General features: G+C 39.9%; 2 protein-coding genes across 2 annotated transcripts; one reads left to right on the forward strand and one right to left on the reverse strand.

The window, feature by feature from the left end:
* Positions 1-291: 291 nt before the first annotated feature.
* lamp1a (lysosomal associated membrane protein 1a) lies at positions 292-8,354 on the forward strand. The gene is made up of 9 exons (XM_073464018.1): positions 292-670; positions 4,580-4,686; positions 4,788-5,007; positions 5,246-5,407; positions 5,501-5,709; positions 5,798-5,923; positions 6,013-6,079; positions 6,167-6,334; positions 7,300-8,354. Exons 1-9 carry the CDS (start codon positions 616-618, stop codon positions 7,437-7,439), a joined length of 1,254 nt encoding a protein of 417 aa, XP_073320119.1. The 5' UTR covers positions 292-615; the 3' UTR covers positions 7,440-8,354.
* A 175-nt stretch (positions 8,355-8,529) lies between these two features.
* Positions 8,530-17,024, reverse strand: grtp1a (growth hormone regulated TBC protein 1a). The gene is made up of 8 exons (XM_073464019.1): positions 16,464-17,024; positions 14,248-14,399; positions 14,002-14,160; positions 11,478-11,602; positions 10,753-10,849; positions 10,199-10,371; positions 9,213-9,398; positions 8,530-9,072 (listed from the first exon to the last, which is right to left on the reverse strand). Exons 1-8 carry the CDS (start codon positions 16,532-16,534, stop codon positions 8,980-8,982), a joined length of 1,056 nt encoding a protein of 351 aa, XP_073320120.1. The 5' UTR covers positions 16,535-17,024; the 3' UTR covers positions 8,530-8,979.
* Positions 17,025-18,886: the final 1,862 nt, after the last annotated feature.

Genomic DNA, 18,886 nt, shown 5'->3' on the forward strand with positions numbered 1-18,886 from the left:
ACTCCTGGAACAGCACTATTTTTCTCAGTAAGTAAGTGTCTCTGCACCCAGTTGGTCTCACCTACCCGACACTATGCACAGTTATGTAAGTCTGCAATAAGCCATATTTATCCACAAGCATTTTTTTCCTATGCAGTTACGTAGGATAGATGTGCTGTCTCTTTATTGTTATTGCCATTTTGTTTTGTTACGAGGACAGTTGGTGAGTGTTGCCCTGAATAGAGCCCGGTCCTCGTGAAAGACAGAGGGGGCGGTCTCACGTGACTGGCCAGCTCTAAATGCTACCAGTTCACATGACGGGACATGGCTAGTTCAGTCACTGTGGCTCCGACCGACATCTACCCGCGTTTATGGATCGTTTCTACTAGCAGGACGTGCTTTAGGACATGGTACAAAAGACTTCACAGCAGAGGAACGTCAACAACAACAACAACAACAACAACAGTGTCGCCTCACGTTAAACCGACGGTCCGTTAATTCTGTGAAGTCAAGTGCGCGCGGCAGTGCGTCGCGTTGACCCACCTGCGCCCGCAGCCACCTCTCCGGGCGCCTTTTCTTTCCTCTACAGGGACAGAGAAGTGAAGTGTGCTCTGTGGTGCGGTGTCGACCCGAAGGATGAAACTCTCTCACGCTTTGGCAGCGCTCATCATCGCCTGGTTTGCGGTTTTCGGTGAGTGTTGTGCGGTTTAAAATAAGCAGCTCATCGTCCGTCTCGCCGCTGACCGTCGGACGGAGCGTCACGGAGTCGACCGTCGGTCCGCAGCGGTGTCGGCGTTAGCTTCACTAACTGAGTTTAGCCGAAACAAGTAACGCTAGCTCAAACATGTTGTTCAGTTTTGGTTTTTACTTGTCTTTGACTGTGGCAAATGAAATATCTGGGTGTGACCTGGTGTTTGAACGGCACCAATGTGTTTTTAATATGTCACCTGCGACATTTTAAAGAAAAGTCTATTCATGTTTTCATCGAGATAATAATCTGCAAACGAGCTAGCAGTTAGCTGGCTAACTCAATTTAGATGGAAATGTGTTAGATATATCTTCATATGTGTGTTACACACAACCTACATAATATGCAGTGAGTACATTTACTCAACTACTGTACTTAATTACAATTTTGAGGTACTTGTACTTCTCTGGTACTTCATACTTCCACTCCACTACCTTTTGGAGGCAAATATTAGACTTTTTACTCACTGAATTAATTTGGTAACTTTAGTTACTAGTTACTTTTCAGATTACATGCTGCATCAGAGCCACATGAGTGCAATCTTTAAATTAAGTTTTACAATATTCAGAATAAAGAAGATGATAACCGGCTAGGCCGATAATCGATGGACCCATAATATACAGCATATGCATATATGAAAAAAGTTATATATATAATTTACTTTTACTTGTACTTTTGATACTTAAGTACATTTAATATCAGATATTTTAATTCTTTTACTCTAGTACTATTTTTATGAGTGACTTTCACTTTTACCAAAGTTATATTTTAACACGATATCTTTACTTTTATTGATGTACCTTAACTAAATACAGTTACTCAGGCACTTTGCAATTTTGAGATACCTTTACTTTATTTGAGTATTTACGTTTTCTGCTGCTTTATACCTCCACTCCACTACCTTTTGGAGGAAAATATTGTACTATTGTACTTATTGATGCATTGTACAACTGCATCCGAGTCAAAGTAGTGAATTTTAAAATTAATTTATCAGATTAGATCAGATCAGATTAAAAAAACACTAATTATGATAATAAGAAAAATGCTGAATATTAGATCTGATAATCGGTCAGGCCAATAATTTTTCGATCCATAGTATTCAGTTGACACATGCCTGTAAATATATGTAGCCTTTAATTTTACTATTACTTGTACCTTTGATACTTAAGTAAATTAAATACCAGATACTTTAAGACTTGTAAACAAAGCACTATTCACATGTGAATTTAACTTTTACCAAAGTAATATTTTAACACAATATCTTTACTTTCACTCTGGTGTGATTTTTGATTACTTTTTACAACACCAATAAAATGTGTGACACACAGACACACAATCATATGTGTAATGCATTAACGTTAGACATTAGCACAAGTACAGTGTACTTTCGTTTTATGTATAACTTAACCGTTAAATAAGCTAGGTATGCTATTGTTGGGTGAGGTGAGAAGTCTTCACATCTTGAACCACCTGCATAGGTTGTAGAAATTAGTTACATATTAATTTGTGTCTTGAGTATGAATATAATAAGGAGATAATCCAAATAATATAATCCAAAGGTCAGCTGTCCCCAGGTAACAGCGTTAACTTGTCATGTCAAAACAAACCAGAGTTACCGGAAAAGACCTCGGACATCATTCTATTCTATTCTAATGTAACAGCCAGGTTTTGTTAATGTTGTGGACCAGCAGATTGGCCTCATTGTTGTGTCGTCTGAGAGCTTCACGTGACCGCTATGATGGCTTTGTGTTGCACACAGCCCATTAGAGGCCTACTGACAGTGTTAGTTTCTGACCAGTTTAATCACCCTGAACACACAGTTCCTGGCTGCTGATGCAGGAAAACAGGCCAATACAGTTGAAGCTCTTACCTCTTACTGCCCATTCTAAGTACTGTACTTCTTTTTAAGTAAGCACCAACTTCTGAACTGAAGACCCATGTGACGTTAGGGTTTCAGTCCTGCTGCACCAGCATTTCCTCACAACACAGGGACAATTTTCTGTTTTGATATTCTCTTCACACAGACTGTTTAAACGCTGCAATCTGAAGCTTGATACTTTGTACACACTGCTGCTTTTACCTCACGATCAGATTGCAGTGTTGTGTAAACCGTGTGCACTGTGTTTACTGAGTGAACAGAGAGGTCGCATCGGGGTCAAGTTTCAGGCAAAGCAGCAGGGTGGGGAGTGTGTGTTTGATAGATACTGACAGGACTGAAGCATAGCCCTCTTTTTGTTAAGATCAATAGATTATATTTATGGAGAAAGCTCAAAATGACAGACAGGGAAGTGAGATGAATATGAAAGATGGAAGAGCTCAATCAGTCAGCTGTGTTATAAGTGAGTCATGAAATTAGTACAGTGTCAGACCACATGCCAAACTTCTAAATAAATCTGTCTGCAATGTAAGCTGTTCAGCCACTACTATTTGGATATATATATTTTCAAACCCAAAAATCCCTCTCAGCAGTAAAAAATTGAGAGTGGCAAGTGAATTTTGAAACCTGCCAGCGTTGGTGGCCTAATGAGTCATTTGAGTTGAAAAGTCCTTTATCACGCAAGTCTGACCAGACAGAATAAGGAAGTAAAACACAATCTGTACAGTACAGTAAATAAGAATCCGTGTCTGTGCTTTACCAAAGAGTAATAGTCGCGGTCATACAACGGTCACATTTTAGCCTGAACCTCTTTGTAGACATTCTGGAAAGTTTGAATCAAGTGGTGAAACTCCTGTATTGTGTCACAGTGTTATAAATGTGTGCATTAGTTTTATTAAGGATGTGAGTTGTCGGGTTGATAAGTACATGAGTCCTGAAAAGCCACTATAGCCCACACTTAGACATGCCACAGTGAGTTTGCAGTTTCCAGGTAATAAAAGTATTAATAGCTTACAATGTTGGTGTGGAAGTTGCCAGGCTGGCTGAGTTGGTAAATGCTGCTTGGTTATTCTGTTCCTAGAAGCCACACTGGCACCATGTTCATTTACACCATTTACAAGTCTGGAGTTGAGCTGCGGCTCTAAAAGTTTTACAATTCTGTCAGAAAATGCTCCGTCACTTTAAGCTGTCTGCCGACCTCTGCTGGTGGCTTGTGCGAACTGCTTTATTATGTATGTAGGACACGGCATCATGTAACCCTGCTGATGTTGTAATTATCATCACTGTTATCATTTGTGTCCATTTTATAACCGTTATCTAACCAGGCCAGCGAAATGCAAACCAGAAGACCCAGATATGAATTCCTAATACTCATACAATAATACATAATACTCAGTATTCTAATATCTAGGGCTGCAACTCACAATTATTCTCATTGTCAAGCAATCTGACAGTTATTTACATGATTAATTAATTAGTTGTTTGGTCTACAAAAAGTCAGAAAAATGGTGAAAAATATCAATCAGTGTTTTCTCAAATCCCTAGATGAGTTCCTTAAATGTCTTGTTTAATCCACAACCAAAAGATATTCAGTTTACTGTCATAGAGGAGTAAAGAAACCAGAAAATATTCACATTTAAGAAGTTGGAATCAGAGTATCGTGACCTTTTATTTTATTTTAAAAAAAATACTCAAACCAATCAATCAATTATCAAAATTGTTGGCGATTAATTGAATAGTTGATTACTTATTGATTAATGTTTGCAGCTCTTCTAATATCAAAACAGTAAATTTTGTTTCACACAGCATTCAAATGTTTTTATCAGCAAACTGAACTGTATTAGTGGTCTAACTCATCATCAGGTCACAAATGTGAGTTAATAATCTGTTAAGCACTAAACACTCAAGGGGTATTTTTTTAAGGATAATTTCTGTTTGATTAAGTTTGTTTTTAAGATTATGTTCCCCATCCACAGGTCGCATTCAGGCCGTTACCCTTGAGGTGAACCAGGGAAACTCCACCTGCATTAAGGCTGAGCTGACTGCATCATTCTCCATCACATACAACACCTCCAACAGCACGGTATGGACAGTGACAACCACAATTTGTTTTCCATCGCTGAAAGCATTCATATTGAATTTATATCCTCATGAACACCAGCTGTATCTTTTGTCTCTCCTCAGAGAACAGTGCAGGTCTCTCTTCCTGACTCCACCACAGTCGATGCAGGCAGCAGTTCATGCGGCACAGATGGAAACTCACCATGGCTTGTGGCGGTGTTCGGACCTGGCCATGCACTGGGGCTGAGCTTTTCAACCAATGGGAGTCTGTATAGTGTCGCAAACCTGTCGCTGCAGTACAACCTCAGTGATACTTCTATCTTCCCGGAGGCCAACAGCTCTGGTGAGAACAAATACAGCAATTAACTGTCTAATGCAGTGCAGACTGGGCTTGTTGTCAAGTGTGGTTCAGTGCGTGTGGAGCTTGTGTAGACAAAAACATTAATGCCAGATCAAACTAGATAAAATAGAAAAAATGTCCACTAATTTGTAAATAAAGAACTAATGGATTCGTATTTCACAGGTACTATATTATAGACTTACTGTATAACTAATCTGTTGTATGTTTGATTTTGTCCTAGATGTGATCACAGTGGTGTCATCTTCAGTTGGCATCTGGGCCCCACTCAACACAACATACCGCTGTTTGAGCCCCGCCACTTTTGGAGTTGGTGGAGAAATGGTCACTTTCTCTAACATGAGGCTGGAGGCATATATGCCAGAAAATGACCTGAGTCCAACAGGTATGATGCTGATTTGTTGCAGAGCTGGTGGGTTTTTTAGGGTCCCTCTGCACCTGCTGATTACATATTTCTTTATGTTTCCTCTTGTCACAGAAAGTGTATGTATGGCAGATCAGGCCAGTACTACAGCTCCCCCCACCACCACAACCAGTGCTACAACGACCGTGACTCCAGCACCGACCCCTCCAGGAACACCTGAACGGGGCATGTACTCTGTGAACAACAGCAACGGCACTGCATGTCTCCTGGCCCAAATGGGACTGCAGCTCAATGTCTCATATTTTTCTCGATCTCAGAATAAGGTAAAAGAGGAAAATATATAGGAAAATAATCAATACATTTTAGTCCAAACTTCAGATACACCAAATATATCTCTGTTTTCTTTGCCAGACTATCCAAGAATTAGTTAACGTGACTCCCAATCTGACAAGTTCATCAGGATCATGTGAAGCCAGCAGTGCTACCTTGATTTTGACAGAGGGGCGAACCACCACGCTCAACTTCACATTCACTCTGGTAAGATCATCCCTCCTCTTTCTTGAATTTAGCTACATAGTCACTTTGTTTTTTGTTTGTTTGTTCAACCCATCTGCTCCCATCAACAGAACTCTACAAGCAACAAGTACCACCTGAATGCGCTGACTTTGCTTGCTAATTGGTCTGATATGACTAGTAAGTCATTTGTCACAAGCAACATATTTATTTTCTCGGCTCTGATTTACTTTATTCAAAGTATTAATGGCCCGTGTCTCTCCACAGCTCCCATCTCAGCTAGTAACACCAGTCTCAACTACCTGCGGAGTACGCTGGGACGCTCCTACATGTGCAACACAGAGCAAACTCTGGCTGTGGTACCGAACTTCTCCCTCAACACATTCAGACTGCAAGTCCAACCCTTTGAAGTCACCACCAACCAGTTTGCTACAGGTACAAATGCTCTCTTTTATCTTCCATGCTGTGATCTAGTTTTTATCCCAAGTTTTTAAGTCTGAAGTAGGAGTAGGTAGCACTCTGCAGCATAGGAGAGATAATGAGACTTAATTGCCATATCACAAATGCTATAGTAGACTAATAAGCTTAACATTTTTCATGAAGTTTCACATTTTGGGGAATATGCTTTCTCAGAGAGAGTTAGATAACATTAATACCCCTGTTATGTCTGCAAAAACACACCGAGGCAACAAACTAACAGGTGGCATCACAGTGGGTTTACACTTGTGAAAACAGAAGAAATTGTAGCACATATTATGTACAAAATTGAATAAACAAGATAGATTTTTAGTTTATAAAAATATAAGCTTTAGAGAGCCTGATAAGCCTATTTGTTAACTCCAGAGAGATGTTTGCTTCCTGTTCCCTCTGCTTTGAGTCTTTATGCTAAGCTACATTAATCACCTGCTGGCTGTAGCTTCATATTTAGGGGCAGACATGAGAGTGGTATCAATTTTCTCATCTAATTCTCGGCAAGAAAGTGAATTTCCCAAAAAATCTAGTTTTTCTTTTAAATGTTACTTCTGTAAAAACCTGTTGAAGTGCACCAAGCTCAACCACACTATTATTTATGGGTGTATTTGTGGCTCTGGCTCAGGATGTTTATTGCCACTTAGGAAGCTCTCGGCTCTGTTGTTTCTCAAACCGGGGAAACAGCCATCAAACAGGGTGAAAAGTCAGATGCGGGCAGAGAGATAATCCTTCTGTTCCATCACCATTTAAATAGTATGTTTAACCATTAACTGCTTGTCAGTCATAATGAATTATGGTTGCATCATGCAGCCCAACTACAAATGCAAAGAAAGCTGCTGCACATAAATGACATTTCTAGAAACAAAATTCTTCAATAGAAATTAACCTCTTGTCTTCTCTGTTCGTCCCTATTTTCACTCTGTCTCCAGCGGAGGAGTGTCAGATGGACCAAGACCAGATGCTCATCCCCATCATTGTCGGAGCAGCTCTTGCCGGCCTGGTACTGATTGTCCTCATTGCATATCTAATAGGCAGGAAGAGGAGTCATGCTGGTTACCAGACAATTTGAACGAATGCTTCATTTAACTTAAACCTGACAGACTGAATGATGGAAAAATGAACCTGAGTGTGTGAGTGAGCATTTAATAAGACTGTGGACACGAGCAGCTGTTGCTCTGGGGTGACTGCATGTTTTGCATATCCTATGTGACCTCCTGGATATTTTCTTTTCTTTTCACTTCCTCTGTGAGATGATGATGATGATGATGAGAAGCCAAAGACCTGCTAAATTTAGATGTGTGCATCTTTTTGAAGCCCGAGAGGACTTCACGAGAGTCTTCAAATAATCAAGGATGGAGGCATTTTGAATTTGCTGCTGCAAGTTCACCGTCAGCTGTCTGTTGTTTCATTATGTTCTAGGATGGATTTGCTTGAACTGCTGTTTGTTGTTTTTAGCTGTGTAATTATTTAATATCCCATGCAATGAAAGATTTAGAGGGAGAGTCAAATGAAATGTAGGACAGATAATTTTTTAAAAGTTCCAATGGCTTGTTCACTAACATTTTTTAAACGTCATGAGCATCAGATAATCCCAGTGACGCTAAGAAAAGGGAAAGCTCTGAATGTGTGTCTTTTCCAAGCATATACCTTCACAGTGGAGACTGACAAAAAGCCAGAATTGACCCAATAGTTCACTGAGGCACAACTCAGACTAATCAAATGCAGTCTGGTAATTGTGATGATATAAACAGGGATTAGCTGCTTTGTGTAAACAGTGCGTCTGGCCAAACATAACAAAACAAAATCTAACATTACAAGCGAACAGGTGCATGGGATCATTTTCTATTCTTGCTTTCCCATTCTCCCCTTGAAGAAATGTTAATAAGAAGTGTAGTGATCTGATCTTTTATTTTTGTAGAAAATGGTTTGATCTCGTTTTCTATTATGCATCTTTCTGAAAGTTAATAAACATCTTAAAAGTCAAGCACTGATTCATTATGCTTTGTTTCAACTTGTTTTGTGTAAACACAGCTGTTTACTCTGAGCTATTCAACCAGGTAGGCGTCAACACTAAATAGTCGGAACTGGGATGCACGCCAAGGTTATTTTTGTCAGTACTGTGAGTTTAAAGGGCCAGAAAACCCAGACACAGAACAAAAAACAGAAAACAACCAGTATTTTTTTAATTGTTTGAAAAAATAAAGGGAGTCACATTCGATTATGACAGCAGGTCGTTCCAGCATGGAATTTAGTCAGTCATTTACCATTTACTGTGAAATACAGTAGGCAGGTTCCTCTTGGCTGTTCTTACAGTATGCAACACATAATTTATCAAACCTTCAGTGTCTCTGACTTTCTGGAGTAAAGTGCATATTCAAAGACAAACTACATGTTAATCTTAAATGGAATCATCAGCTCACAGCACATTTCTGAGAATATACTCATTGAACCAAGTATTTACAGTTAGACTGTATGATCATCTCAAAATATGTTCAAGACAAAAACTATACAGATTGTAGTAGTCAGTAGAAAAGAAAAGGTGCAAATGAGCTGCTGGGCGCTCATCCCAGTGGAATGTGTATGGAATCGAAGCAACAGGTAGTTCAGGTTCATGATTCTTCTGCAATTATACGAGATCGACACGTCGCCCGCAGCTTAGTCAAGGTTGCTGTGGAGAGACTTCCTGGTTCAGTGAAGATTTTCTAGGAAAGGCAGGAAACACCAGGATTATGTGATTAAAGAAGGCAAATCACAAGAGATGTTTGTTTTATACAATCTGTCCTCCAGTGAAATTACACTTTCAATGACAAGCAGTGATGTGAGACCTCATTTTTTGTTTTACCTGCATGAATGTGTGGCATTCTTCAACAAATGGTCCGTGTGTGATCTGCTTGAAGTTTTGGCAGACGTCTGGCAGCGACTGGGCCTGTTGGATCAGAGCCTCGTTGTGGTGGATCAGTGTCAGGGCTACACGGAACAGGATTTTAGAGCCCTCGTAGAACAGGCAGTCCCAAATCCTCAGGACTGTCTGCAGAAGAACAACAACAAAGAAGTTAATCCAACCAGAGCAGCCATGCACAATATGGAGTTTAACCTGCAGACTGCAACAACAAAAACTCAGTTGTAGTGTGTTCTATATCTCTGCAACTAAGTACATAGACATCTTTGACTTAACACTGTTGATAATGTTGGCTCATTTTATTAATGTTTTAAACTAAAATTCTGTCCGTATCTTGAAATTTCTAACTCAGATGCTGTTCTGAAGTGGAGCAGAGGTGCAATTTAGCCACTATAAGCAGTAACCCTGAATCAATCTTGAGGTGGGGAAATTAGTGAGGAAATGATGTCCTTTGCTATAGTAGGATATCCTACTGGTTTGTCTGTTGCCTGGAGGTGGGGGTGAACTCTCGAGGGAAAAACATGAACCTCTGCAGGTGTTACACCCTTCTACTGAAGCTTCATGTGTATTTGGAGAACAAACATAGCAGTCCTGCCCAGGCCAACAGAGGAAGTTAACAAAACCAAGGACTGATGTACGTGGTGTGTTAGCCATTCCAAATTGGAAGAGAAGGAGAGAAGAGAATCTTATTTTTCTCTGAATCCACTAAAATCAGTGCTGGAGTAGTGTGCTTTGACAGAGTTTTCATTATTTGACACAGTAGAAGAACTTTTTAACAGAAAACATTAAAGTTTTATTGCTTTCTTATTTCTATTGTCACTTCTGAATACAGAAATGTTGACATTTTTTGAAGGTAAAACAAATAAATTGCAGTGTTAATGGAAGGACTTCCTTCCTGATCACACCATGAAACACACATAAGCACTCACCTCTACTGGTAAAACGTCTATGTAGAGACAAATGAACCATCGGGAGACCACCAGAGTCCACATGACATTATGATCCACCATGGTCTGCCAGACTCCTGGGATTTTAACTTTCACCAGTTCCCCTAACACCTCCTGGTCCGTCTTCAGCCCCAGCATGGCTGGACTGTAGTAGTCTGTAACCACATACACATCTTTGTGAGTTATGCATTGCTCTGAATTACCTGCAAACAGAAAAACAGCCTCAATTTCAGTCAAATTATTAAATTGCATTTTGTTCTGTCTTACACAAAACAGCTCATCTTTTGAGTGAGTGCAAGACACAAATGAAAACGTGCTGTCGGTTTTTTAAGACAGATAAAGACCATGTGACCTCCTGGGGGATTATTCCTAGCCCTGATACAAACACGCGCGCGCACACACACACACACACACACACACACACACACACACACACACACACACACACACACACACACACACACACACACACACACACAAACCTGTCATGAGACCACAACAATGGCAAATTAACGTACACACATACACGCACACACCTGGTAAAATTCTCCCGAGTAGCGCATCCATCAGCCAGAAGGATTTCTCCTCATCTTTTGTGATGATAAGTAGATACCCAGCTACGAAGTTCATCCCCTGCAGACAAAAGAGAGACACACTCAGGTTACGCATGAGTCTTAAGATCCTGCCTGAACAGGTTTTATTAGAGACTGGAGAGCTTTTTAATAAAGCATCCAGGTGAGTGAGGAGTAAGTGTACACTCGACATGAAATGAAACTAAAAAAGGCTACCGGTGTATGACTACAGATGGATGGGTTCTAGTTTTATTTTTATAATATCTAACCAACAACAACACAGCCCTGTTGCCTGTTTGAATTGCAAATTAAGCTGCATATGGTCTGCAGAATAAAATTTGCCTTTCAAATGTTAATGATTAACGTAGGGCAACACTGAGCTGACACAAACAGCCTTTCTTAGGACGTGTGTTGTATAATCATTTAAAGAAACACTCCACAGACTGATGACCCACCACACTTTGGATATACAGTTAATACCTCCACACACTCACATTTAAACTGCTGCTTCTTCTATGGTTAATAAATATTACAGTTACGCAGCACTATAAAAAATAATGAATCAATATAAAACACTATGTTGTTTTTTTAGCCAATATTACCAAGTTGAAAATACACAATGTTCTCACACTGTTCTCTGAAATCTCTGTCTCACTTGTAAGAAGGTTTGAGATCTTTAGTAATATTACCTGACAGTAGCCCACAGCTGGGTTGTGGTGACCATAAGCCAGCAGCACATTGTACAGAGCTTTCTGCAGACAGTGATTGGATGTCTTGCGGAAGTGGATGTTGTCTGGAAATGTTCTGTGCAAGTCTGAAAGAAGAACACAGACACTTAGTAGTGTTAAAAATATCAAGAGATTTATCCCAGTGTTTCTCTACATTTATTCAGGAATGGTGGGCCACCACAGTAAGACCATTACCACCACAACTAGATAGAATGGGAAATTGAACATTATTGTCTAGATGACGAATCAAAACATAACAAAAACTCCCCGATACAAACAAGCATAAGGCCTAGTGCATAGATCTAGCCCTTTAATCATGATCAAATAACAAAAATTGTCGTACTACAATCAAAACTAAGACCAGTACAGATAGACATGGAACAAATACCAAAAATATTCTGTGGCCAATACTGCTACAAAACAGTTATAGAGGAAACACTGGATACATATCAATACTTAATGTTGGAACTGTTTTAATACTCATTTTCTGCAGTATCGATACACCAGTACCAGCTGCACTTTCTCTTCTCTCAGACAGGAAGTTGACGCACAAACATTATTTGTTTTGCTTTTTAAAATCGTGTGATTTAATGGTTACTACAGTCTTTCTTCTGTTCTCTCATATTAGCCATGAAATGTTGCATCTCGTCATTTTATAGCCTTCTCATATTTATTTTTCAATAAAGAATTTTATTGCCCTCGATGTTTTCTCCATAGTATCAAATTTCAATATTTTTCAAGGTATTGTATCAAAGTTAAATTTTTCAGTAATTCTAGATTACTGACAACACTAATGCTTAGTGGTGTTTGTTTTGGGAGCATGAGAGCAAGAACCACAGAGACGGATTTTACAACTGAAATAGCTATCAGTCTTGTATTCAAGTTATGTCTGAATGCACGTTTTAATTGCTAAATAACCTTTGTTTATGTGTTCTTTTGATGACATGTGTGACACTGCAGCTAAAGCTAGAACGACTTTTTTGTATGTATGTTGTGTTGTTGCTTTATTTTCCACTTGCTCACATAAGCACCTAGTTCAAATACTGTATATGAACTGTATTACCAGTTATTAAATACTAATTTGAGGGCCCGCAGATGGTGGAGAGATACACATACTTGCAGCACTAACTTTTGAAGCAATACAATGCCAAGTCACCCAGAAACGTACAGCATAGGTTAATCAAACACAGCCAGCCAGCACAGCTCTGACATTGTGATCATTTTCCAGTGTTGTAAAATCCTTTGTCATATTTTGAGCCTCTAATATGTAGCGTTTTTGCATCTGATCTGATCTATCACACAAACTGCCCTTCCTGGATTGTTTTTTATCTTCTCACCAGTATCTGAACACACCCCACCAACCCAGTCTGTTGTGTTCTTTTAATGTTTAGCTGTTTATGTGTCCATGCCCTGTCAGTATCCCACACAAGGAAACATCAACAGGGTAGCAGATCTGGTTCAATCTGTCACATTCAACACAAACGTCTGTGATATTATATTATAATATTCTGTAATGCTAAGCGTAAATGCTCTGACACATCAAACTGTTGGGCATCATTATGCCCTGTGTGGCTGACTGGTGCCTGCAGGGTTTGTAGTGTGTCTGGCACAGTTGACTATAGTCAGCATTAATCAAAAACGTTCAGCCGAATCAGCATACTGGATCAACCTCAGAGGCAGTCAGAGGGAAAGAATTCTCTGACTCTGTGTTCAAACAAAATCTATTTGTTTACTTATTTAGTGCAGTCACCACACATTTTTCATCTCCGACAACCAGATGATGACCACACAGTGCTGACTGCAACTTTTTAAATCAGAAACATTCATGTTTCTTATTCAAAAGATACAGTAAAACAAAACTTTTAATCAGATTCACATTGACAAGAAATCATTTAACTAATTTGTTTTGTATACTAATGATAATCTTAGAACTAGAGATGTATTTTCCCCCAGTGAGGGGTGACATGTAGTTAGAGGTTCAAGTGCACTGTAAATCTTGACTTGGGCTAGTTCTCTGAGGTTGACACTAAGCACTTCTATGCATTTTGGCCTTTTGTACACTCGTAGAGCCGTTTTAGGTAACTGAGAACAGACTTTGTGGAAAACTCCTTCCAGGGTGAAGATATTCAGAAACTGAGTAGTCCCTGTTTATGTCTGGGCGGGCAGAAACTAAGACGTTCGGAAACGATGAAGCAGACATCCAAGTTCGTTCCTATCTGGATCTCATCAGTTTAAGTATGTCGGCATTATTAGAAAATGTGAACTCGGATTAGCCTTAGTGTTATCATATTGTGGAGTATCTCAGTTTGTACATTGACAGAATGGATATTATATTTGATATTTCAGAGAGACACAGACTGACGTTGAAAACACAATGATAAAACAGAAAGAAAAATACCCATGTACGTGCAGACTAGGCCTTGGTGTGTGTCAGAGTTTTAAGGCGGTCTGAGTGAGCATAAGGGTGAATAAGAAACTGCCTTACCTGTACGTATGACCTCCACCAGCTTTTGGTCGTGCTGGGCTTCCAGCAGGGACTGGTAGTACCCTTGGTTCTTCTCTAGCTGGTCTTGAGCCCCACTGGCTGCCATCCAGATCCGTGCACGGTGCTCATTAGGAATTCCCTTGCGTACATATCGCTTTACTACATGAGAGGGGGAACATTTAGGTTTAGTTCAGTTTTACAGCGTGCACTCACTCAGAGGGGATACTGTTCAGTTTTCACACTCACATTTTACATTCTTCTGCACCTTGCTTTTTCCCTTGAGTAGTTTGGACCACTTGATGGTTCGTCGGGTGAGCACAACTAGATACTCAGACATGAGCTCCTCATACGAGTCATAATCAAAGTCTGCAGAGCGCTCAAAGCCATATGGATCCACACTAAGTCAAAAAACACAAAGTTAGAAACTGTTAACATTAATGAAACACATCAAAAGGAAAAGGATTGTTTTTAGTCAGTAAATCACAGCCATCATCAGAATTACATTTACATTACATTTAAAATGTAAATGTAATGTAAATGTAATTCTGATGATGGCTGCCAGAGTTTAGTCATTTATTAGTCCAGTCTCATTTTACTTTAAAGCCTTTGTAGCATTTATGCCTTGTCATCCCACTTGCTCAGCACAGTGAAAGCATTAGATTGGATAAAGCCATTACAGCACAAAGGAAAGACCAATAGTTCTATTTTGTAAATGTAAACTTTCATGTATAGCATTTAAATCTACATTACCTACTGTACATCTGCAATCTGGCTATAGATGAAAAAGTTGTGGGTGTTGGTGGCTCAACCTAATACTTAGGTAACACGATAATCCCCCTGCAGCTTAACTCTGAAAGAGGAAAGTCACCCCTTGTAGAAGAAATGCACGTATAGACCAGCTGTAGCAGGCCACTATATCTGTTTTGTTGATGTTCAACAACAGAATATACAGCATGAAACCATTTGACTACTGTATATACTACATACAGTTCAGGCATTAACTAGTATGGCTCTGCAAATACTGGATGTAAACAAGGGTATCATTATCCAAACGTTATGCCCCTCATCTGAGAATGGATTTGTTGCCAAAACAAAGGCAAGGGCACACACTGGATGTATCAGTGTGGAGCTGGTGAACGCAGCACCTTATCTCAGGTGTTGGTTTGAGTTGTCATGGTCCGTTTGAACTGTGCAACAGCTGAATTTCAAAACATCTACAAAAAAACAAAATGCTTTAGCCTATGTCTACATGTAGAAAGATGTGATGAACTGCACCCTTTCAAGCTCACCCAAGTCCAATATACAGTCAGTTGACAGTCCATTAGTTGCAGCTAGATAAAGGAAGTTTAATACAACAGCCCTGCAATAGAGCCTACCTTCATAAAGGTCATAAGTGGTGTTTTTCAAGTCTCTGGTCATTTTGGAGGCTGCAGTTTCTAATAGTCTACCCTCAATATATAAATGGGGTGAAGAACATATTAGCGTTACCTCTAAAAGCCTCCAAAGTGACCATAAAGTTAATACCGATACAGATTATTTATAAAAACGAGGAGACCGATGACTAATAATTGGAACCGATATACATTAGCAGTAAAAATAAAAATCTTAGTGTCTAAATTGACAATAATCAGTGATAGAGTGCGACTAACTGCAATTTATTCAAGATACAGATTATTCCGTGCTAATAAGCTATTACTTGTGACCAGCGACCAGATATTGTTGTGGGCGGGACATTGTGTGACAGGATGCTGCATTAGAGCCAAAGTAGAACATTTTAAGCTTAATTTAATTTATCAGCAATCTGACAGAAAAATTACACATACCGATAACCGGAAATTGCTGAATATCGGCCCGTTAATCAGCCAGGGCCGATCATCGGTCTACCGCTAGAATACATCCACTGGTTCTTTTATAAATATACAAATATTAGTTATTAAATCTTAAGTTTTATTTGAACCATTATGTGATATGACAAAGGATAGTTCTAGTGCGCAAACTGGACGGCACTACCATAAAGTGTATTATTACACTGTATATCAGATTGATGATCAATTGAGTCCACCAATTAATCATTGGACCGATAAGATACAGTGATTTTCTCGGGAGTATATTCAGAGTACAGGACTTTTGCACTGTAGCTACATATCTCCGCTGCAAACGAAACTTCGTTGGAGAAAAGCCCGTGAATAACCTCCAGCAGGTATCGCGATATTTTAAAATGCGACAATTTGTAACGGAGTTTTCTACGAGTAGCGTTAGCTTAAAGCTAACGACTCAGGTAACGGTCCAAAGTAGTTAGTTGGCTAATTGCTTCCAATTCCTACGAACTGAGAGATAAAGTTATTAGCTGCTTCTTGAATTACTTATCAGGTAAGTTACTTAACTAGTTTTGCCCTCACAAAATCAATAACATATGGTTGTAAACGTTTGTTCAGTCAAAGCCCAGCTAACATTAGCGTTACCTTTCCACTCGCTCTCTGGCTCTACCATCAGCGGGGGAGCGGGTCCGGTTAGTCGTGTTGTTCTTCTCCATTGCCTCTCTTCTGCTCCGGTGCTATCCTGAAAATAAATCTGTGCTAGAGTCTCACCATGTATCCACCGGGTTGTCTCTCCAAAAGAAGGCAAAAAAAGTGTAAAAGTTTACGACGAACATGAACGCGTTAACGTCCCTCACAGATAACTTTCTCCATGTTTGCGTGTGAAGAGACGGGACAAGACGCTGCTTCGTTTCCCCAGGATTAACATGCTATTCTCGGGGAAGGGACCGCCGTGGAAACCATTCTTCTCCCGTTTCAGCTCGATCCTTCAAGTGTTTTATCGATCCGCCGATGTTCAATCCGTGTGGAGAGAGGGGAGTTTGCTTTGAGTTTTATCGCCATCCACATGCACCTGCTGCTACTGGTGGTTCCCCCTCTCTTCTTCTACTCGGCGTACAACCGACCGGACCGTAGCTCTAGCTAAACAAAACACCCAAACACGATGACTACATGAATGCTAGAACTCGTTCAAGTTACTCCCAGTCTTCTGTCATGTCGGGACTACTCCGGGGAAGATTTCGGACTGGTGACGCTCAGCCCCCGGGGCACACACGTCAATCAGCACTAATGCTGCTTTCGAGTGACTCCCGTGACAGGGCTCTCATGGGATGGCTAACCGAGAGTTAAGCCGGAATTCACGTTGAAATAAAATGGGAGCTGCAGTGTTTTTCAGCTTTGGCTTTGCTAAATACTTTAAAACATTTTTTTTTATATAAAATCTAACTGCTAGTAGACTCAACTGATGACTACCTTTACAAAAAATGCCCGCAGGTTAAAGAAGAGGCATTTCAAAACATTTTCTAAAAGCCTTAGCCAAGCATATATTTGTCATATCACAGTCATATCACGTTTTGACACACAAACAACCTAACTGTTATACCTGCAACTCCAACATCATACAATCCCAAGGTTTCGCCGTTTTTTACTTAGCGGTTGTGCTTTGTTCGACAACACGTGAAGGCAGCAAATAAGGTAGCCGCGCCCTCTCCGGCACCGCCACGCAGCTCAGGTAAATACAGTCATCTGTTCACCTTCAGCTAATAATATAAATACCTGCATGCAAACATGTCTGTTGCATGTTTGCATGTGTTTTTGGGTGTTGATTATGTATCATCTGCTCTAGCTTTCCCAACTTGTTGTACACAGATATGGCAATAATAATTGTCTAAAATGATGTGACGTTTTACTGAATAACATGAAAAACTTTTTTTTTTTTTTTTGCCAAATAGGTACACCGAAGCCTTCCACAAAGCTATGGAAAACACTGAGTGGAAAATATTCTCATCCTGGAAAAGATGACGCAAAACCTCAAATCAAGTGACCACATTTGAATTTGATTATGTGCTTATGAGAGAATCTGGAGCAGAGCGCTGTGTCCAGACTCTGTCATCCAGTTCCAGGCAGGACTCACAGAATTACATTAAGGCTGTTCTGGTGGCTTTTTGGTGGCCATCTTTGAACACCCTCCTGTTGTACGTTCCTATTTTCCAGAGCTGGAAGAGAGGAATCTCACATGGGGATATAAATGATGTGTGTAAGCAAAAACTGTTTGATTTAGTACATACTGGAGTTGACACCCTTTAGAGCCAGCCATAAACACCACAATTATCCCATATAATTCTACGTGTGGGTGTGTGTTTATGACTATGTTGCATGTTGTTTTCACTGTAAACGGAAGGCAAACACACAGACAATCACCTACTTGTAGATGCCCTGTTAGCCCAACCTGAATCAAATTACTTAAAATTTCATTTAGAGGTTTCTGCCCTACATACACACTCAATAACAGCACCATACTCTCATCAGGATAAGCCTTGGATTGACAGATGATAGAGCGTGTAGGTCTCGATCTCTTATCCTCTTGTGAAAATACCAGAGTAAGTCCAAATGCAGTTTAATGTTTGAGCACTGGAGTAATCCTGCTGGCTGGTGGGCGGGGTTGGATCTGTCAACAGAAAGAGCTTCCAGCCACTGGCATGTTTGGCACTGCTGTGCAACCATTCATCTGTTCTGGGCAATCATCACTGTATCCTTTAGAGAAACATTGAAATTCTCTGTATGTGTCTATCAGGCACTGTTCATCTAACCCACACATGGGCAATCCTCTAATATTTGATGAAAGTAAAGTGGTTGTCACTTTACTTTCATTTAACTTTAATTATATGGCATAATTTAAATTCAGACATATACATTTCTCTCCTATTTTATTCATATATTCATGGCTGCCAATAGTCTTGCTTGTGCCCAGGACACGATGATCTCCAAAGCCCTCTCCAGCAGGTTATTTTAATGGTTAGAGATTATATGACCCAGAGCCCAGGACAACTGACCTGGTGTTTCACTACCGT

The sequence above is a fragment of the Pagrus major genome, chromosome 4, assembly GCF_040436345.1.
Source record: "Pagrus major chromosome 4, Pma_NU_1.0".
Lineage (NCBI taxonomy): Eukaryota > Metazoa > Chordata > Actinopteri > Spariformes > Sparidae > Pagrus > Pagrus major.